Below are 23,233 nucleotides of genomic sequence, written 5' to 3'. Positions count from 1 at the left end.
GCGTAGAAAAGATGGAATTGTAATGATTGTATAAAATGGGAGAAAAATATTCATGTATGCCGCGAGAAAAAAGCGCAAACTCAATCCATCATGTAAATTTAACCTCAGTCAAATCGCTTGCACCCACACTGAATCATGTAGTTCAAAACTAATAATAAAGTCGACATAAAGAGAATACCACGATGAAAATATCAAAGTTTAAATATTACTCCTCCAGTTCAAAGAACTGCTAGGTAAAATAAACTGAGTCTCTCTTCCAAAATGCCCCAGGTTTTCGAAAGAAACTATTTCACGACCTCATGTTTATAATGCCCGAGAACGAGTCAATTAACTGTCCGGCCAAGCAGCTCAGATCATCATTCAGAGTTCGTATGAAGGTATGTACGACATCGCATTCTTTGGCCGTGGAATGCAACCCATACCAAGTGAGGAATTTCAATCTGAAAGTCCCCGAGATATGGCCCTCGATTTCCAGTTTACGGACGACCTTCACCACGTCTTGGAGGTCATCAGCCACGAACGAAGGCCCATTCTGAAAATTGGATCCCTTATCAACATCGTTAATTGACATGAGTTCAGGAGGGACAACATTCAGGTCAGGCAAAGAAGAGTTGAGGTCGAGCTTATGTGCAGCCTGGAGGGACTTCTCTTTCGGTGAAATTTCAACACTGGGATCCTTACAACTGCTACTGCCTTTGTCGGCATCCACACCAGAGGCACCCACCACAAATTCTTGCTCTTGATTAGAAGCGACTTTATTGTTGTTGAACAAATTCTGACGGATGATTTAAAATCCCGAAATGCAGAAGGTTTGGAAACCGGTAACTTCATAGCTGGAAGCATTTGGACAGGGTAGTCCATTCTTTTTTGTTGTTTGGGTACATTCTTATCCCTTGTATCTGAAGATGATCTCTTGGGCGCTTCGTTCTTGGACGATTCCTTGCTGGACTTCGGAAATTCAGCCATTTGACACTCTGAGTACAATTCTGGCACACAAAGAAACAATTATGCACATAATGCAACAAAATTAAAAGCTTGAATAAATCGGCTCGCATCAACTAAATGCACATGATTGCTTATTTCTGCTTCGATAGCTACTAATTCCACAAAAAACTTGGTGCCTGCTTGGGTTTTTACAAGAACTTGGGATTTTATTTCCAGATTTTCTATATCAGTAATTTTCATCAAACCACTATCTAATTTTCATAAAACCTTTGAACTTTACTAGAATATTAGGCAGCAAACAACCATTTTATCATCACTTTTCAGTTCCTAACACAACCCCATAAATTGCAGAAAACAGCCGCTAGTTAGTATATTATTCAGAATGTCAATAGGTGTCACCTGGCCTACACTACATCTGCATGGTAGCATACTATTATTGGCCAAGATTCACTAATCTAATTTCATTCCAACAGTGAAAATTTTTTGCTAAATAAATTCCTATATGATCATCCATCATATTAAAAATATATATATATGCGCCACAAAGTAAAATGCCATTAGTCCATGGTGAGTCGGTGACACGTTCATGCAACTAATAAGGCACCAGGACAATAAAACATGGATATTTTCCAGTAATCCATTCATTTCTCGGACATCTTGTCAAAATAAATCATAGACAAATATTCAGGAATGTCACAATCGCAAAGGCATGACTCTCGAAATGACGTATAAGGAGAGAACTTATATTTTAGTGGAAGAGGGATGTGTATATCCCTTGCCCTAGTCATTTAACCAGATCTGTTTCACAATTACCAAAAGCAACTAAACATTAATAAAATCTTAATAACATTGGCAAGCACTTCAACCCAGACACCTGCTTGAAGGAAAAAAGATCTGACACACCATTGCACACTTTTCTCAATACATGTAAAAAAAAATTAATTCAGTGGCTTTTCTCAAAAAATGGAACTGAATCGAGAGACTTTACTTTGCTAACATATCACATATAGAAGTGAATTTAACTCAATTGGGCTTCAATTTTTCGAATAACATAGCATATGAAACCTTAAAAAAACAATACTTCTCCATTCGCATAATATGTTCTTATGGTGGCTATAGATCATATCAATTTAATAACATAAAGAATATATCATATACGTATAGATGCGAGCACACACACATAAAATTACTATCGCCGACAAAACTAAACCATAATTGGAACATAAGAAATCGATTCTAGTTTTAACCTCTTATCTAGTACGAACAAATAATAATTTTTTACACAAGAAATAGCCAGTATATCTTACCCCTAAAAAGGATGGTTTGGATCACAAACGCCCTTCCTTCGTTTTTGAATGAAAAAGAAATGGAGATATGTGAACCAGAGAACAGAGTAAATAAAAAAAAGAGCTTTTAAAACGTTATAATATAACGTTGACAAAATCTGTGAAAGATTACACAAATTTAGCCCATTAGACTGGATCCAATTCATATGTGTTTTTGGTTCCAAAAAATAATTAATGTGATGTTTATCTTAAATTGATTTCACACTCACCGGCACAAAGGGGGGATTTCCCCTTATAGGTAGCCTTCACTAACACAAGAAGGAACAAATTCGTGGAAAATTAAGGATTACAAAAGAAAATCGACATAAAAGGAAAAAATACCATAACCATACGTGGATTTACTGGTTTTACAATACGATCAACAAAAATAAATAAATGTTAATTACAAGTAACATGTCTCTAAGAATAATGTAGGATTACAAAGCCTACTATGCTTGCATCAGTAGATAATATTGTCTCTAGGCCAAAACATGGCTATCAATAACCCAATCCAAATTGAGTAAAGCATATCAGTTGTTAAAATTCCCTTTATATTCAATTCACAAAGTTATATGTGAGTAAAGCTTATGCAAAAATTAGAACACAACCAAATTGAGGAAAAAGAGGACAGAAATGAAGGAGGAAAATGTTCCATAATCCACCACTGAATTACCATTTCATCTAAATGCTTAAAAAACGAGAATTTTCAATCCTTGTGTCTTGCAGAATTCATTAAAAGTTGGATGCTTTAAAGATTAGTTTGGCCAACCATCAAGTTAAATATCATTCTATTACCTTCGACCTTCGTCAGTGATTTTATTATGTTCAAACGCATAGAATAAAGAGAAAAAGGTCCCATTACTTTTCTTTGCACAAACTAGTAATCTAATGCACTGGATGAACTCCAAAAGTTCAATTTATCAAGTCTAGGTTAGTAATTATTTTATTCATCTTTAAATTCGCTTTTCAATTTTTCGGCACATAAATCCGAAAGCAAGAGTTGGCGTCCTTTATTCAGAAACATGCATAATAATTGACATGAATTGATATAGCATGGCAGTCTAAGCAGCTTAATTTATTGAAGCCATCATAGATTCATAATCAACAATAATGTTTCATTCGCACATGACCAATCAGGAGTTCTTGCAAGTGGTGCATGTGTGCTTTACTATCATGTAAAAACAATTGATCTAGCTATTATCATTAACTTCGCATACCTCCATGGAATCTTAATTGAAGTAGCATGAAAAGAAAAGCCGCGTTGCAGTGGACAAACTGTCACATCTGCGTGAACAGTGATAACTGAAAACAAGACATAAACAAGAGAAAATAAAAAATAAGAAAACAATAGAAAGAGAGAAACATACAAGATGCACATTGCATTCCCATCTCCGATTGAATCAATAGACCAATACGGACTTGATAACACCAAAAGAAGCCATGGAATGCCATAGATATCACATCATGTTCATAAAAAGTTTGTATCTCATGCTCGGATGATATTTACAGACCAAAATAACAAGGTACAAAACATGTCTAGTTCAACGCTTCACACAGAATTACATCGCCTTTGCATTTAATGAAGAATAGATGATCGTGTGGCATTGTGCATGAAAAGGTAAGGAAAACCCATTTTCAGAAATAAACTGCCAAAATATCAGTTGAAATATATACCGAAAGTCCGAAATTACTCACAAGTTACCCAGTTCTGAATGCCATGGACTCCGATGAGACCTGTGATGAAAAATCAACCACTGGATATCATGAGAACCAAGTAGCTGACTTTTTGACCCTGTTTCACTTTAAAATACTGTTGCTTTTTCATCTTCTTTCAATAAAACCCTGAGAAGTTCAAGAATCACCTTGTCATAGTTTCCTTGCATTAATAAATCCCTCACTTGATTAGCATATTTATCACATAGAAATCTTCTGGCTCCGAGCACTTTGATTTCCAGGGTGCCTACAAGTTTCAAGCGGTAATTCATATCATATTATCAATGGAAAATGAGGAAGTGCAATCAGGAAAAACGTTCAGCTTAGCCTTCAAATAAACGACATATTAATTAAACTTTTGGATGTTGATCAACAATGGAAGCTGAGAGCTAGTGTTGATCTTTGTGAGTCCAGGAAATTTATCCCAGCCAAGAAAGTGAAGAATGGCTGTGAGGAAAGGCCATACAACTGGGAATGATATTCAAGGAATCTAAATGAACTTCAAAGATACATGATACAAGACACACAAAGTAATTGTTTGGTTTACCAAGCTAAACTTTGGTGCTCAAAGTCAACGGAGCATCGAGTGGAAAAAAAAAAGGAATCACTCTATAGTTGCTTGATTACACAAAATCAATTATAGTTACTTAGATAAATAATTCAACACATAAATTCTCCAAAAGGTCAATATCTCAAAATGAAGAAAAAGTCAGTGTTATATTCCACAGATCAATTATATGAATTAAGCACATTACAATGAAACAGTGTGTTGCGGGGTCATAAGAAATTGTAGTAGCGAAGAAGTAAGATTTGAGTTCCTTCCCAATTTTCACAAGTAATACATGGAAAATAAGGGCAACGGCAATGATTAACCTAACCCATGTAAAATGAAAGAGAGTGGTGACACATAAATGGCCCACTTAAATGAAGGAGGGCATAATAAACCAGAAAACTGTTATGGATTAAAGCCCAAAGGGCAAATGGAATTTACTCGAACCAATTTAATGACCAAAGGGAACAACAAATTAGCATATCAATAGCAAATCAGGTAAAATAAGACGCTAATATGCGATAGAATATTCCATTTACTTCATTTTATTTGTATCCCATCATAGCAAATTTTCAAGGTATGAAAAATTGAAAACAGAACTAAACTCTGACTAGATCGGTACTTCTTAATCACCTACAGTAGCAAAGTTTTGATGAGATAATCCCATCAGTCAACAGAAACGCAAATCTAGGAAATTATTCCAGTTTAGACTTTAGAGCATTTTATGCTGCACATAAACGATAATATACTCATGCAGTGTACTGCAAGTAGATGAAAACAGAGAGGATAAATGAATAGTATATGTATCTTGATATTTCACAGTCGATGGTCATCTTTTATAGAGAAAAGTATTAGGTACAACCGTAGGTACATGGAAGCAGTGCCCATTCATTGCAAAGATATATTCAGCTTCATAAAAGCCCCTAGTTTCATTGATGCTGCATGTCAAAAAAAATTTAATGTATTTTCAGCTTAGCTAAAACCTTTTATCGTTTTCCATAAAAAAAAAAAACTATTATCTTTTATTTCCAAAATTGAACCCAAAAAATTTTTATTTCCAAAATTGAACTCCCAAAAAATTATAACCTTTTATCCACAATTTTTAGTGCTCTATCCTACTGTTCTCTTTGGATACATAATGGTCTTCTTGTAAAATGATCGCCCATCTGCTTTTAGTGAAACTTTGCGTCAAAGAAAAACACATTCATTTTGCTGCCAAATGAATGGTGATGCACAATTATATCAATCCACAGGGTAAATATACTGGAGATTCACATTCCCTGAAAAAATGATGCAATAAACTTAAAACATGAAATGTTTGAAAGTTTGATACAAAAGAAGGAAAGAAACAAACCATACTAGTAAGTCAATGATGAATGAAAACACAAAACAAAATGGGTTTAAGTTCGTGCATAAAAGTAAAGAGGAAACCATGAATTAGGGTTTAGGCTGGAAGTCCGAGACATTTCAGCCTCGGAAATTAACATTGTTACCTCTAAGACTCCCGATTCCCACAATACACAATTTTGAGCATCTTTCATCAGTATTTCAAAGAATGGACCTTTGGTACATGGACCGAACTTTAATTGGCATGTAATGTGAGTACAGGTAATATGCGCTCAGCGACCAAATAATAGCTCTCGGCCAGCCAAAGGCCATCCCAAAAGCTTAGTTGATTGGCTAAGAGAAGATCTTAGGTTTAGCTGCCGCCCAACAGTAACGGAAATGTGAAGTAAAAGGATCGAGGCAAGTTTACTCCCCTCCATTGAAGATGATGATACCATTTGTTTAAAATTTTGACATCTAACGTTCTCACCTTGGATTATCATATACGCAGTGTGAGTTACCAAATATTTTCTTCACTGAAATTTACAAGCCGGAAAATCGAATGAAACAATAAACGAACACTTCAATGGAGGTACCGATGAAATAAACTTTGCAAATTAAACCAAAAGGACATATAATTAAAAAACAAAAAATGAAAAGCATGAGCATCATGAAGCAGCATGCGTATAGGGATGGACTGCATCCGTGGCGGCTAAAAAAGAGCACTGCTGTGACACAGCCATCGTAAATTTCATTATTTCGTCGGTAGAACTACCACCAACTGATTGCTGGTGCTTGGGGAAGGTGGACATAACTGCATGTATAGCAATTACTTTATTTTTAATTGATAATTGTTGGTGAATTGATAAATATTTGAATCCGTTTTATTACAAATTACAAACCGTTAATGTGTTATATATGAGTACATCGTTTCAAATTATCTAATAATTATCATATCTTGTATACATATCGTATTTGTGTTCCAAATATCCATAACGGTGCATCATTAATCTTTGATCAAAATATATGCACTTTATATCTAATATTAAGATGAGTATCTATCAAGTATATCATTCATCATAATTTAAATAAATAAATGAAATAAAGATCGACCATTGAAGTATCCAATCGAAATGTGCAGTTTCTACACAGGTCTCCAACTCGTACTTTTTTAGGGTCTTCTGAGAGAGCAACAATATAGTGATTTAGATGTAGATAAACTTCTAACATATTTCAGATCTAATTGGTGTTCCATTCAACTAACCCAAATAAATGAATCTCAAAGAAAACATTAATTGACAGCAAACCACTTGCAATGCAAGAAAGGATGGGAACTACAACCTGATGCACAACAGCGATAGCGAACAGGTATGAAGCGATGATAGTAAATAATCATCTCATCCATACTATTCCACACATAATATTGTCCATACATCACCAATAAAATTCTAAACATGGAAAACCACCTTAAAAACTCGCAAACTGGTACACTGATGAAAGATTTTAGCCATGTCCAAAATATAGTCAATAATGCAACAAGCACTCAAGGATGCGAGGCAAACTAAACATAGTATTCCTAAAATCTAGATATATGAAGAAAATGATTCCACATAGCATACAATATGTACTTATCAATCAATGATGCAATAAAATAAAACAAAAACTATTGGTTAAAAGTAGATATGAATAACTTATGCATCACACATTATCTTATATTAAAAAAAGATGATAAAAAAACTCATAAATTTAAGTGCAGAGAAAGGGCTGCCTTGGCTAGCACAAAGAAGTAAGAGATGAAGAGGTAGGTGACATATACATGAATGAGACATTGGCATCCACTATATACTGTAAAATTTCCAAGTTTTCCTTCCCAAAATATAGAAGGAAATCAAATGGGGATATGCCACAGAATCCTCGAGGGAATGTATATTTTAATGTCATGAAAATTTAGAGTTGAGATGATGCCGTGATGGGAACAAATGAAGTGTGCACGGAGTATGTCAATCGAATTATATCATAAAAAAAATCACAGAACTTAAAGTTGATTAATTTTTTTTATCAGTCATTAATTCCACTCCTAAAACATCTTACAGCACCAGCTTCATAGAAACAATATACACCAATATTATCGTATTCAAGTCCATAAAAACAAAAATGGCCGATAATAACAGAGTAACCATTTATATCCAAGTAAAGCATCACCTCAAATAGCAATTTTCAGTCAAACTGAGAATAAACTATCCGCAGGCAGCTGAAAATCAACGTTATAAAATAATTGGTTCAATCAGTTTCTTAGACCACAACAACCAAATAAAAATAATCATCAAGGGCAACAAGAAAACAGAGCTTAAAACCACGAGAAGTCGAGAACGTAGATTATAGCTATTGAGAACGTAGATTATAGCCTATAGGGTACTCCAAACATTTAAATGCGCAGGGTGGTAAGATACTAAGATGCCAAGAGCAAGAAGTGAGTAAGACGACAACCAAGAAAGAACAATATTTCCAATTGTATACCAACCGATTCAAAGAAATTCCCACGATCAATGAGTTGATAGCATAGCATGCCAACCAAAATTAACCAAACATCACTCTATAAGGATATAAGTGTATAACCCAGGATGTTAAATAGTTCAAAGAAATAACAAAACCGGAGCCAAAAAGAAGAAAGAAAAGTCACAACACATCATCCGCGAGGCGGTTCCGTGCATTCCCTAGCAAAATGTCCAGACTCCCCGCAGTTGAAGCAATTCCCTCCGATGACGCCGATGCGTCGGCCTCCAAACCTCCCAAAACCACCACCTCCACGATTGCTTCCACCACCCATACAGTCCCTCGCCATATGCCCCCACTCACCACAAGCAAAACAAGCTGCATTATTTCCTCCTCCGCGACGGCTAGCACTTGGACACTCCCTCGCCAGATGCCCATACCCTCCGCAGTTATAACAATTACTATCTATCATTCTCGCCGCCGATTATGCCGATGCAATCCCTAGCCATATGCCCAAACTCGCCGCAATTATAGCACTCACCTCCACCATTCCTCCGATCGCTAAACCCGTATCCACCTACAGCTCCATCACGAATATTTATGTCACTTCCCCTCCGTATAGGGCCACCTCCGGGGGCGGTGACATCAACGGCCTTGGTCTTGTCGCCCACCAGAATGATCATGAACTCGACGATTCGGCCCTCGCGAAGAGTACATCCGAGTGATTAGTGTTGCTTTTAGATCTGTGATAGCAGTACATCCGAGTTCCAACAATGTTCGGATCGAAAACGTACATCTAGGGTGGTGAATAAATAAATACATTAAAATATTTGAAAATTTTTAAACCGTTTTAGTTTTTAACTTGTTAAAAAATATTTCGAACGACTATATTTATTGGACTACTATGAATATAACACAAGTGTAGAAATGGTTTGGTTAGGCTAATGATAAACAGATAGTTAAAAATTTAATAAGAAGCGGTCTGAAAATTTGAATGTGCAGGAATGTGAAATTGCGTAAGTAAATAATTAGGGATGTAAATGATCCAAAACAAACCAAACAGTATCAGGCTTGAGCTTTGTTTGTTTAAAATTGTTTGAGGCTCGAGTTCGAGCTCGAGCTCGATTCGAGCTTCTATTATCAGGCTCGAGCTCGGTTTGTATTGAATTTACTGAGCTCGAGAAAAGCTCGAGCTCGGCTCGTTAAAAGCTCGTTTAGCATGTTAATCAAGTCAGGCTCGAGCTTGATTCATTAATAGCTCGTTTAGCATGTTTAACAAGCCTGGCTTGAGCTCGTCTCGTTTTCGAGCTCGATAAGCATAGAATTGAGCTCGAGTTTGAGTTTGAATTAAGCTTGTTAAAAATTAAATATATCTATAAACTAATTTTAAATCAGACATAAAAATGTAAATTCATTCATAAATAACCAAAACGACACAAATAAGAGCTAAAAAAACTTTAATCGATATATTATTGAACATTCCAAAATCTTGTTTGCGAGCCAGTAGCCACCTAAAAGAGCCGAACTCGAGCTCGTGTACGAGCCACCTAAACAAGCCGAGCTCGAGCTCGAGCTCGAGCTCGCGAGCCTATCATCAAACATGTTTGTGAGCTCACGAGCCGAATATCCTTAGGCTTGAGCTTGGTTTGATTAAATTTTCGAGCTCAAAATCGAGTTTGGGCTTGGTTTGATAAGATTAACAAACAAACTCAAACGACCTTTTTATCGAGCCGAGATTCGAATAACTCGCAAACGGTTTGTTCATTTACATCCCTATAAAGAACACATAAAATTTTATGGATGTTCGGAGTAAAACTCCTATGTCACCCCTTCTTTCACTTAGAAAGGTTTCCACTGAAAAATTTTGGTTTTATAACGTCTTATAACATCTCGCTTCAAATAAAACATCTTATAAGATCTCGATTACTTTACAAGACTTAAATGTTTAAGAATCATTGGTTCACTAGACAGCACAACAAATAACAATTGCCCAACGATCACCTTTGTAACAACTTGACTTGTTTGAGGTAGCACAAATTGATCTGTGAAGATCAAATATATTCTTATAAGTGTGTGCTTTGGTTGAACAGTCTTAAATGAGAACTCTTCAGTGTGCTAAAAAATCTTGGAAATACGCAAGCTCTTGATTTCTTGAAAGTTTCAACGGTTTCAAATAGTTTTCAGTAGTCTTCTCTTTGAAATGCACTGCTAAATATTAGAATGCTCAACTGTGAAATTGTTTTTTTAAGGATCATCTACATTGTTTTCCCATAATATGTGCATATACACCGTTTTTATAATTAAACGCCCATAAATGCCCTATCGACTTTAATTTCATGCTTTGATAAAGCCGACGCACCATATCTGAATAGAGTGAAGTTTCTGTCATTTCGGGAGTTGATAAGATACCATATAATCTTTTCATTTGCAACATTAGTCTGAACGACTTAACTTGCAATATCATCCTTGAAATGCCTGAGATTTTCCGTTTGTAATATTATTGGAATACAACTGTTTGATCCTTTGTACTTCATTTAATTTTAGGACCAATCAATTTTATCATATAATTTCTAGCAGTCGGAGTTTAATAAAATATAGCGGTTGGATTTCTTCAATAGAGCGTCTTGAACTCCTGAAAGATTTGAAATAATCCAGCGGTTTGAAAAACCTGTTTTACAATAAAGTAAGCGGCTAGATCCTGAAATGGATTGATGTTGTTTATTTTGTCAATCACAAAAAATTAAGAGTAATGAAAATATTATAACAAACGATAAATGTTTATTTTATTGCTTTTTTATCAATATATTAAACTTATTTTAGTTATATATATGATTTATTTTTCGGGTATTGGTTTTATATAGTTATATATATATAACAACAATACTACAATATTGATAAGAAAAAGTAGAATTATTTTAATACGTATGATCGAAAACTTGTCGTTTTAACAAAAGTTATAGACGATGATAATGATGTAATTCTAATTTTTTAAATTATACAGCAGCACAAGCGTCACTTTTCAATTGGTCTACCGAATAGGGAAAATCATGGCACCTCAACAATTTTCTTCTCAATAATTACATTCCTTGCAATCAATGAGAATTGTACCTGTGATCTTTGTTCTAATACCAATTGTAGGACCAAGCGCTCGTAGCTTTAACAAAATATATATGATGGTAATGATACAACTCAAATCTTTTAAACTATACAGCAACACAAGTGCAACGTTTCAATTACTCTACCGAGCTGAGATAATTATCGCACGCCAATATATTATATATTCTAATATTTTAATACCAAGAGTATCTTGTTCATCATATTATAATTTTAAAATAATCCCTCCTACTTAATGTGTTTGTGTGTGATCGTAAAAATGATCCAAGTAATATGTTTGAAAGTTAACATAGTTAAGGGTTAGTGAAGGAAAGAGTGTGCTAATGCCTTTGAAGACATTTCGAACACTATATTATCGAATAAGCTGCAATAGCTCGTATTTTAAGAATGTTAACATCGATGAATTAAATCGAGTTTGGTTTAAACCAAGCGAAAGAAACTCAAAGTAATCATTCGCGAAGAAGATTGTTATATTAGAAAACATTTTAACTCATGTAAATTGGATAACTGAAAATGGTAGATTAGTTTTTTTATTCATTTTGCATTCATCAGTTCAGTTATTGTGACAACTGAACTGACGAATACTCTAACTGATCCAAACAGTTTGAAAACATCAGTTAATCAATTAAATACACAAGATGTGTTTATGGATGTTCGGAGACTTCAACTGCTCCTACGTCACCCCTTCTACCTCAACGGGTATGATCCACTAAAAGACTTTGATTTAGACAACTACTTGTATAAACCCACTCAGTTAGGACTTACACTACTGCCTAAACTGAACTCCTAGCTACGACTGAAGGCAGCACCTTCCAGCCAACACTTCTTTAACGTCTATGTGTCAAAGACCACATACACAAGTTTAACGTCTTGTGAAAGACTGTATTTGAGTGGTGTTGAGAGTGTGCATGTGTGAGAACTGAACAAGGATGTTCTCACGCACTGAGGGAGATAAGCTTCTAAACTAAGCTGATATGTCTTTTGTATCCCTCTGGGCTGATTGCTTCTTGAAAGCTGATGAGCAAATAAGCGCGCCCTTTCTTTTACTACACTCTCTCTGGTATTTGCATTGTAGCTCTATGTTTCTTCACTGATCTTCGTCTTCCATTTATAGACGCGAAGTTAAATCGTACAGTTAGACTCATTTATTGTATCCGTTGCATTTTGAATTCGTTTGTTGGATTTTGTGTCTCGACTTTTCGACTGCCCTTCTGAAACGTTTGTCTTTAATGTTCTGATGCAACAGTCCATTATTGTCATTTGACTGGACAATTACTTTGTTCCTTTGTGTATAGCTGGAATCCACTAGAAAGAGTTTGTCTTGATCTATAACTAAAAGATTCTGACTGATGCTTCGAACTAGTCAGCTGAACTGATCTTCGGTTGGGCTGGTGAAATCAGTTGACTCATCAGTTGAATTGATTTCAATCTCGTTCAGTTGAACTGATCAGGCTGGATTTCTTCATCAGTTGAACACTCCTTCGGCTGGCCAGGCTTATGAGGTTCTCATGCTGAACCACCTATCAACTGGACAATCAGCTGGACTGCTCAATTGACGTAACAGTTAGACTGATTCAGTTTGTGCGATCAGTTGAGTCTTCAGTTTGCGATGTAAACAGCTCGTGACTGATCCTAGATTCTGCACACTAAGGTAGATTATTAGTAACACAAAATAACAAGTTTTGTTAGCATCAAAATCAAGATTACGAACTTGAAAAGTTCCAATAGTTAGTTTTTAAAATTGAATCAAGATATGGTCAAATTTCATTATAGATAATTGTAGGACATTTTAGGGAATTTCTTTAATCTAAGTTAGTTTTAAGTCTAGCTATTATTATTATTATTATTATTATTATTAAATTCAACTAGAAACACATTTATTTTTCAAGATTATTTTATTTATTTAAAATTTAACAAATTAAATTTATATTTTAATAAATAAGCATAATCTTCTTGGCATAAAAATACTATAATTATATAACATATATATTTTTTAATTTTAATAAATTTATAATAAATGATATTTTCTCTCTATTAATATATAATATTATAGTTAAATATTAATAAAATTACAACTCAATAAATAAATCACATACACATGTAAAATAGATTGATAAATATTTAATAAGATAGATTGATAAAAATTTAATAAAATATACATATTTTTGTGTTTAAACGAAAGTGCAAGTCAAAAAATCGTGAAATTTATCAGAAATATCTAAACCAAGTGTAATTTTTTTGGCTATCAAAATTACATTGTTGGATTAATCGTACATGACTGAGAGAAGTATTGAGATGTGTGACTTCTTAGAGAATTCTATTGGTTCAAGCTGCTGACGTTGCGCCGCTTGATTTGCTTGGCTGTGTGATCTTAACAGATAATACTACCTATGCAGGGGAATGTCCGGTGGTAGGAAAATGATAAGACTGATCTATAAAGATAATGTACATCGTCAACAGATAGACATGCACCTCTCTGGACTCATGTGCCTAACAACTCGACCCATTAGCAACCAAGTAGGTGTATTATGCTCTACCACGAATATAAGAAAATAAAATTGTGCTTTGACTGCTAATTATATTTTTGGCCTGATGTTAATCTTTTGATCTTAACACACACAAATTGGTAAAAATAAGTCAAATTCACGTGTCATCATGTCAATTCTTCGATTCACCATGTACAAATGGTTTTTTTAGGAGATTTTTTTTCAAAAAAATGATTTACAAATTTCATGTTTAACAACTTCCCAATTATTAACAAATCAACACCATAGTTAGAAAAGTAATTGGTGATTAGTGTTGCTTAGATCTCCTACGACAATACATCCGAACTCCAAGAGATATATCAACATATTAAAACTATGTATATGATTTATTTATTGAGTAGTAGTTCTATTAATGAATATCGATAATGATATAAAATGGGTAAAGAAAAACATAATTATTTTATTATGTATTATAATATTTTAATAGGAAGAGTATGTTCTTTATTATATTATACTTTTTAAATAAATATAATATTTATGAAATAGTTAATCAATAAAAAAATTTTAAAAAATAAAAAATAATTGAAATTTAAAACAATTTAGTATAGATAAATGTAAAATGACTTTTTAGTTGGACGATTTACCAAATATATTCCAAATCCATATAATATTTTATTTTAGTTTTGTTTAAAAAAGGTTCAGATTATAAAATTTAATGAGTAATTAAAATAAAATATAAAAACTTGCCAAAATTGAGATATTTTGTTTCCATATATAATCTCTCATCGGCCACAGGCGCCTATTTCCAAATCCCAAGCAAACAAACGGAAACCCACGTTTTCCTTCAAAACCCAAATGCACGGCTGATTTTCTTTATATCCCGCTCCCCCAAACCCAAATTCTTGGAGATTTCTTCTCTTTCACGGCTGATTTTCTTTATATCCCGCTCCCCCAAACCCAAATTCTTGGAGATTTCTTCTCTTCTATCGAACTTCAATGTTCGCAGATGCAAAACTTAGGGACCGAGTCTTCAACTTTTAATTTTGGTGCAATACATGATCTGTTTTCTTTCCATTCTCCAATATTTCACGGGTTTCCGGTTCCAAGAATCAGTTTTTTTTTTCGCACAATCTTTCTTTTCTATCAATATTGTATTTCGAGTAATCTGCTGGATCAAGGAGTTTTCACTGCATCATGGGTACAGGTAAGTTTTTTGCGGACTACTTTCAGTGCTCCCGTTGTATCATTGGGTCGATTTTTTTCAAGAAGTAGAAAATTGGGTCTTTATCGCTGTTTTTGTATTTATCTTGGATTCGTTTGTAGTTTCTATTAATCTGGCTATGGTGTAGTTTGTCACCCATTGCTGAAAATGTGTGTTTATTTATCGTCGAAGAAGTGGTTTGACTGGCTGTTTTTAATCCTGGATGATTATTTTATTTATCGTCGAAGAAGTGGTTTGACTAGCTGTTTTTAATCCTTGATGATTTTTAATTTATGCGTCACAGATTTGGTTTAGAAGTGTATATGCTATGTCTAATCTTTGCGTTTTGTGATAAAATAATGTCGTTATTGTTGCTATCATATGGAAATGGAAAATGTATTTTTATGTCATTTATTTTTTGGGAAGTTCTCGGAAAAAGAATGCTCCGAACCTTTATGTGATTTATTTTTATTGAAAATCATAACTATGCTGGGAACTTTTTGTGATTTATTTTTTGGAAATCATAACTATTCTATTGAACTTTTTTTTAAAAAACTTTTCATTTATTTCTCAACACTTTCAATTTTGATTTTCCTGATGAACTTCTTTATCTTGAAAGTTTTCAGAAGTGTTAGAAATTTCTTTATGTGTTTTAAAATTCCCTATCTTTATTTCTTTCCGGATGAACTTCTGTATCTTAATAAAATTATTATGCTAGAAAAATAATAAAATTCTAATTAAACTTTATTGAAATTAAACTTTATTGAAAAGTGTTAGAAATTTTTTGTGTGTTTTAGAACTTATCAACATCTAGCAGCTTCTTTCATTGCTTATCGTATACGTGTATTACACAAAAAATACGTGAACATAATTTCTCTTACTTGATGTGACACACATGATGTCAGTTTACTGTAATTCCCAATTGATATCATCAACCTCTATGATTTTAATTCTTACATTTCAATTCTTAGTTTATTGGTATTAATAACTTGCACTCTTGTGATTTTAAATTTTCAAGTTAAGCTGGAAATTAACTTTTTTGATTTAAAAAAAATTAAACATTATTTTTTCATTTCATGCCTCGTAATTTTGAAATTCTACCCTGCTTAAAATTATAGTAATCGAATTTTTTTAATAAAATTATGATGCTAGAAAAATCATGAAACTCTAATTAAACTTTATTGGAAACTTGTCAACATCTATAAATAAAGAAAACTTTAGATTTTTATGTTGTATTAGAAATTTATTTTTCTTTGTTTTAAAACTTATCAACATCTAGCAATTTTTTTCATTGCTTGGTGTGACTTTCATAATTTGTGAGTTTAATGTAATATGTTTAATTTGAGAGCCTCAGTGAGAGAATTTTTCAAAAATGCTATCTACCGTCCGTTTTCCTCGTCTTCGATCTCCTTAAGCTCCCTAACTGCATCACATTATTTAACAACTTTGTTTGCTTCAGCCTTTCGGGTCCGGCGCCGTTCACCGGTCGCCGATAACTAGGTTACCTTTTGTTCATTATTCCGCGCACACCTAAGCGCTTTCTTTTCTACTCGTTATCCTTTTTTTTCCGCGTCTGGGTTGGTTCTTTGGAGCTATTTACCATTAACACTACTCGTTAGCTATCATCTTCAGCAATACTTTTACCTAGAGTCTTCGGCGATTCCTGTTCGATAGTCGCATTAACTCCTCGCAACTTTTCGCTTCTGGGTATGTGTCTTCTTTCAAGCCATAGTATCGACTTGCAAGCCAGGTCCAGTGGGCAAATGTCACATGCCATTAAGCCAATGGATAGAGAGGAAGTGGCTAAGATTGAGTTTAAGATGTTTTCACTAAAGATGGTTAACGGAGGCTCTTCGATTAGGTGGTCTGAAAGAACAAGGAATGCGAGTTATTTACTGGACTTAGATCGAGACAAGAGTTGTTGGTTCAGCTCAAAACTCAGGAATTTCATTCACAATCCCCTTTCATGCATGGATTTTTACTGGTATAGGGGCAGAAATGCGATAATCATCGTACAACGATTTGTAAACAAGAGAGGCCGATTCCTAGAGATTTCAAGATTTAATATGATGGGAAAGTCAAATTATCATTGTGCCAAGCGGTTTAAAGTCTCAAGGGTGGATAAGGATATCAGACATCCTCATTAAGTAATTGTCAGGGAAGCTTTGAGGCTGGACCAAACTCCTTTTGATCATGGAAAAGCCCCAATCAGAATTACACGCACTCAACAGCCAGATAAGAATGAAGAATGGGCCTACCGTCGAGGATTGAAGAAGATCACGGAGACCAGTGGCAGGAAAAGAGTAGAAATAAACTGGAATGAAGCCCTTATTGTCACTAAAGGAAGGGTTAACGTATCATGGGAGCAGATTGAAATGGTATTAGGCAAAGACGTCAAGAGGAGGATCGAATTACATCCCTTTCAAGCTAACAAAGCAGTTTGGTGGCCTGCATACCCGAAGGAATTTTCTTATTATCTTAACTTGAAAAGAGGATTTTTCGACTGTGGAATGGCTTTAGATTTTGAGGAATGGAGGCCAAATATCAACTCAGCGGATACAGTTCACAAGTGTTGCAACAGCTGGATTATGATATTTGGGTTACCATGGAACTTATGGTCGCATGATAACTTCAAAGGGATCGGGGTTCAATGCGGGGGTTTGGTGGAGGTAAGCGACGATACGATGCTTTTCCGTGAATTAAGGGCAGCCAAGATAAAGGTCAAAGGAACAAAATATGGATTTACCCATAATAAGATGATGATACTCTTAAACTGGGAAAATAAGGAACTTACAATTAGCGTTGAATCCTTCGATCTAAAGGCTTACGAGATTTACAAAAAACAAACTTACGCCCAAGTAGTGGTTAATGGCAAGCGGACTGTGGCAGGGTGGGGAAACTCAAATATTTGCAGGAACATTGAAGATAATGGGGGGAGTCCACAGACTGTCACAAGGTAAGGAGCGAAGACGTGCAGGGTACTACGTCTATATACAAAGAAGAAGAAAGGGCACGGGAAAAGAGCTTGCTGGTAGTCCAACCGATGAGAAAAAAAGGTGGAAAACATATCACAAAGAATTTCACCAAAAGAAATCGCCGAGTTCCGAAGATCTCCCATCCATTCTTTATCCAACAAAGAAACTGAGGACATGGACCAATGAAAGGGTGATATTGGACCAAATACTTTATAGCATACTTACGGACATAGTTACTGCAGAAGAACTAACAAAGCTACTAAAGATAATACGGAACTTACTGAAGACAGAGGAAGGTTGAAGGCTGATGAACTGAACAGGGAGGATTTAAGCACGACATGAGAATTTGATCTGGATGACAATGAAGAACTACATCTTGATGAATCAGATGACGACTTATTGGACGATGGATTTGACTCTACAGAGTCTGGTAGCCACATAGATTGTCAGTCGGAGTCTTTGGCAAATAACGATGCAGATGAAGTGGACATTCGGGGGATGTTTTCACAAGAGGAAGAAATTCTGCCCAACAAAAAGCCTTCTATTCTTGAAAACACTAATCCTTTAGTGGGCAAGGTACTTTCCCGTTTCCATTCATCGAGTCTTAATCATTCATTCAAACTTCATTCTATCCTACCTTCGTCTTTCTCCGTTCTGGGGCTCTCTAGTGGGTTTTTAGGAGGGGTGCAATCAAGAGTACATGACAAGCCGGGTTCCGAGACAGAAACTTCCATAGGGAATGAAGTCGAGGTAAATTTAAATGCCACAAAGAACATTTAGGACGTGGGTTATAAATCTACAACTAAGGAAGAACTCAACAAGTCAACGGGAAAGTTAAGTCGAGAACTTGGTAGGCTGAAGTGTAGGATCAATTATGAGAAAGGATCGACTTCGAAGGGATCCAATCGGTTAATATGAAGATTTGCTCTTGGAATATTAGGGAGGGAGGGTCGGCGAGAAGGAAGGAATTAGTGCGTACGGTTATACGCAAGGAAAACCCGGACATTGTGGTGGTTCTAGAGACTAAGAACATTGCAGTGGATCGTCGCTTCGTTGCAAGTTTATGGAAATCAAGATTCGTGGATTGGGTAGCGGAAGTAAGATCAGGAGGTATTCTAGTGATGTGGGATCCAAGAGTGGTCTTGGTTAGTGTCAATCTGATTGGGAATTTTTCGGTGTGTATAGAAATCCGGTGGAAAGATGAGACTAATTGGTGGTTCACATCTGTTTACGGCCCATGCAATCCAAGGGATAGAGATTTATTTTGGGATGAACTAGCAGGTTTGTGCTCCATTTGTGGGGACAAGTGGTGCGTCGGAGGAGAGTTTAACGTGATTAGAAACTTGAGTGAAAAGATGAATAGCACCTCTTATACCACAAGTATGTACTGCTTTGATAATCTGATCGAGGAAATGGGTCTACACGACCCTCCTTTACTAAATGCAAAGTTCACTTGGTCAAACTTCAGGGCCAACCCGATATGTTGCAGATTAGACAGGTTCCTTATCTCAGGGGGTTGGAAGGACATTTTCCCCTCGTTCAGACAGACAGTGCTGCCTAGAATTACTTCGAATCATTACCCGATTGTATTGGACACTACGAATTTGAAATGGGGTCCAACTCCGTTCATATTCGAGAATGTTAGGTTGATGCACAATAAGTTTAAACAGTCAGTCGCAGCGTGGTGGAACACTGGGAACACTCAGGGGTGAGAAGGATACACTCAGGGGTGAGAAGGATACAAGTTCATGAATAAACTCAAAGAAATCAAAAAAGAGGTCTCCAAATGGAATAAAGAGGTCTTTGGAGATGTGAATGTCAGAATTACAGAGCTGCGAAATAAAATTACACAGATGGATGCGAGAGAGGCGGGGGAAATTGGTCCGATAACCTACATGAGGAGCGAAGAGAGGCAAGATGTGAGATGGAAACTCTGTCCATTCGAAGGCTCTAGATGGAGAGTCAAAAAGCGAAAGTTAAATGGCTGAAAGATGGGGACCAAAACTAAGTTTTTCCACTCCTTATTGAAAAACCGAAGAAACAGAGCTATGATAGATAAGATAGAGTTGAAGGATGAGACAATGATCTCAGAAGAAGTAGAGATTGAGAATACAATCATCGGTTTCTATAAACAACTATATAAAAAATCGAAGGGGATGGATTGGGTTTTGAAGGGTTGGAGTGGATGCCAATAGATACGATCGAGGCCGAGCAGTTGGAACAGCCCTTCTCGGAGGAGGAGATCAGAGGAGCGGTGCTTGAATGTGATGGTTCCAAAGCTGCGGGGCCGGATGGATTTACTTTGGCTTTCTATCAAAAGAATTGGGATACGATTAAAGCTGATCTTATGAAAGTGTTCGCTGATTTCTTTGAGGACGGAATTGTTAATGGAATTACGAATGAAACTTACATTTGCCTTATCCCAAAGAAACAAGATGCAACGAAGGTTAAAGACTTTAGACCAATCAGTCTAATTACGAGCTTGTATAAAATTTTGGCAAAAATGTTGACGAACAGATTGAAGAAGGTAATGAGCAAAACAATAGCGGAAAATCAGTGCGCTTTCATTAAAGGAAGACATATAACATATTGTTGTCTCATAGCCAACGAAGTTGTAGAGGAGTATAGAAGGAAAAAGGAAAAAAGATGGATACTGAAAATTGATTTGGAAAAGGCATATGACAATGTGGATGGGAGATTTTTAGATTTTGTGCTTCAAAAGAAGAGGTTTGGGGATAGGTGGTGGAAATGGATTAGGTGATGCGTCTCCAACGTCTCATTTTGGATATTCATCAATGGAAGACCAAGGGGGAAGTTCAAAGGGGAAAGAGGCCTCAGACAAGGAGACCTCTTATCCCATTTTCTGTTTAATTTAGTGATTGATGGCTTGGGGAGATTGGTAGATAAGGCTAAGACAGTAAACGTTGTGAGAGGACTTGTGGTCGGGAGAGATAAAATAGAAATTTCACGTATGCAATTTGCGGATGACACTCTGTTCCTCGTCCAATCTGAGAGACATATGATGGTGTGGTCGAACTGCTTAAATTGTTCTGTCATAAATCGGGACTGAAAATCAATTTTGAGAAAAGTGTTGTGTTGGGACTGAACTACTCGGACGACGAGGTTGACGGGTTGGTGGTAACAATTGGGTGCAAGAAAGATCAGTGTCCGATTAAATACCTCGGGGCACCACTGGGAGGGAACCCAACGAAAATGGAATTTTGGGCACCAGTGGTTTCAAAAATGTCGCATAGACTGGCAAGTTGGAAAAAGGCATTCTTTCAAGAGGCGGTCAATTAACATTGATTAAATCCGTGTTAATCGCCCTGCCAACTTACTTTATGCCTCTCTTTAAGGTATCGAACCGAGTGGCGAAGCAAATGGAAAAATGGATGAGGAATTTTCTGTGGGACGGAGCCTATGGGGAGATGCATTGCCATGTTAATTGGGAACAAGTGAGCAAACAGAAAGATATGGGAGGTTTGGGATTGGGTAGTATTCGTCTGAGGAATTTGGCTCTGGTAGGGAAATGGTGGTGGAGAAGCGCGGTAGTAAAAGATTCTCCGAGGAAAAAAGTTTTGGGAAGCATTTATGGAATTCAAGTTAATGGGTGGGATGTAAGGTTGGCAAGGAACTCGACCTTCAAAAGTCCTTGGAAGTTTATTTCTCGATCTCATTCGACTTGTCATCACTTGATTGGCATGGTGCTAAAGAGGGTAATCTCATTCAATTTTTGGTGGATAGGTGGGTGGGTGAGTTGTCTTTCCAAGAGTGTTTTCCTCATCTTTTTCTTCTCTCATCGTCCATTAATAAACCGATTAACCATTTCTATTCTGTCATTGTTAGTCAAGGTAATTCAATCATTCAGTGGGATGTGCGGTTCAGAAGAGGGTTGTACATCATCGAGTTAGGAGAGTACACCACTCTTTGAGGGGTTTTAGACTCAGTAAGGTTGTGTGTGGGTACGGTGGACGTTCGGGTTTGGTTAGGGTGATATTGGACCAAAAACTTTACTGCATACTTACGGACATAGTTACTGCAGAAGCACTAACAAAGCTACTAAAGAGGATATGGAACTTACCGAAGACATAGGAAGGTTGAAGGCTGATGAACTGAACAGGGAGGATTTAAGCAAGACAGGGGAATTTGATCTGGATGACAATGAAGAACTACATGTTGGTGAATCAGATGACGACCTATTGGACGATGGATTTGACTCTACAGAGTCTGGTAGCCACATAGATTGTCAGTCGGAGTCTTTGGCAAATAACGATGCAGATGAAGTGGACATTCAGGGGATGTTTTCACAAGAGGAAGAAATTCTGACCAACAAAGAGCCTTCTATTCTTGAAAACACTAATCCTTTAGTGGGCAAGGTACTTTCCCGTTTCCATTCATCGAGTCTTAATCATTCATTCAAACTTCATTCTATCCTACCTGCGTTTTTCTCCGTTCTGGGGCTGTCTAGTGGGTTTTTAGGAGTGGTGCAATCAAGAGTACATGACAAGCCGGGTTCGGAGAGAGAAACTTCCATATGGAATAAAGTGGAGGTAAACTTAAATGCCACAACATTTAGGACGTGGGTTATAAATCTACAACTAAGGAAGAACTCAACAAGTCAATGGGAAAGTTAAGTAGAGAACTTGGTAGGCTGAAGTGTGGGATCAATTATGAGAAAGGATCGACTTCGAAGGGATCAAATCAGTTAATATGAAGATTTGCTCTTGGAATATGAGGGGTGGAGGGTCGGCGAGAAGGAGAGAATTAGTGCGTACGGTTATACGTAAGGCAAACCTCGACATTTTTGTGGTTCTAGAGACTAAGAACATTGCAGTGGATCGTCGCTTTGTTGCAAGTTTATGGAAATCAAGATTCGTGGATTGGGTGAGTTTATCAGCGGAAGTAAGATCTTGAGGTATTCCAGTGATGTGGGATCCAAGTGTGGTCTTGGTTAGTGACAATCTGATTGGGAATTTTTCGGTGTCTTTAGAAATCCAGTGGAAAGATGAGACTAATTGGTGGTTCACAGCTGTTTACGGCCCATGCAAGCCAAGGGATAGAGATTTATTTTCGGATGAACTAGCAGGTTTGTGCTCCATTTGTGG

The 23,233-nt window shown here is 36.1% G+C and overlaps 1 protein-coding gene and 1 pseudogene across 1 annotated transcript; one reads left to right on the top strand and one right to left on the bottom strand.

Moving 5' to 3' along the window:
- Nucleotides 1-77: 77 nt before the first annotated feature.
- On the bottom strand, nucleotides 78-9,077 carry LOC142505955 (uncharacterized; annotated as a pseudogene).
- Nucleotides 9,078-19,042: 9,965 nt separating this feature from the next.
- Nucleotides 19,043-19,840, top strand: LOC142505954 (uncharacterized). The gene has a single exon (XM_075619096.1). The coding sequence runs from the start codon at nucleotides 19,043-19,045 to the stop codon at nucleotides 19,838-19,840; it is 798 nt and encodes a 265-aa protein (XP_075475211.1).
- The last annotated feature ends 3,393 nt before the right edge of the window (nucleotides 19,841-23,233 follow it).

The sequence above is a fragment of the Primulina tabacum genome, chromosome 10, assembly GCF_025594145.1.
Source record: "Primulina tabacum isolate GXHZ01 chromosome 10, ASM2559414v2, whole genome shotgun sequence".
NCBI classification, from domain to species: domain Eukaryota; kingdom Viridiplantae; phylum Streptophyta; class Magnoliopsida; order Lamiales; family Gesneriaceae; genus Primulina; species Primulina tabacum.
This window is presented reverse-complemented; position numbering and strand designations above follow the sequence as displayed.

What these genes read in the sequence shown, in the direction of transcription:
- LOC142505954 (XM_075619096.1), top strand. Translation starts at nt 19,043, where the DNA reads ATGAAGATTTGCTCTTGGAATATTAGGGAGGGAGGGTCGGCGAGAAGG.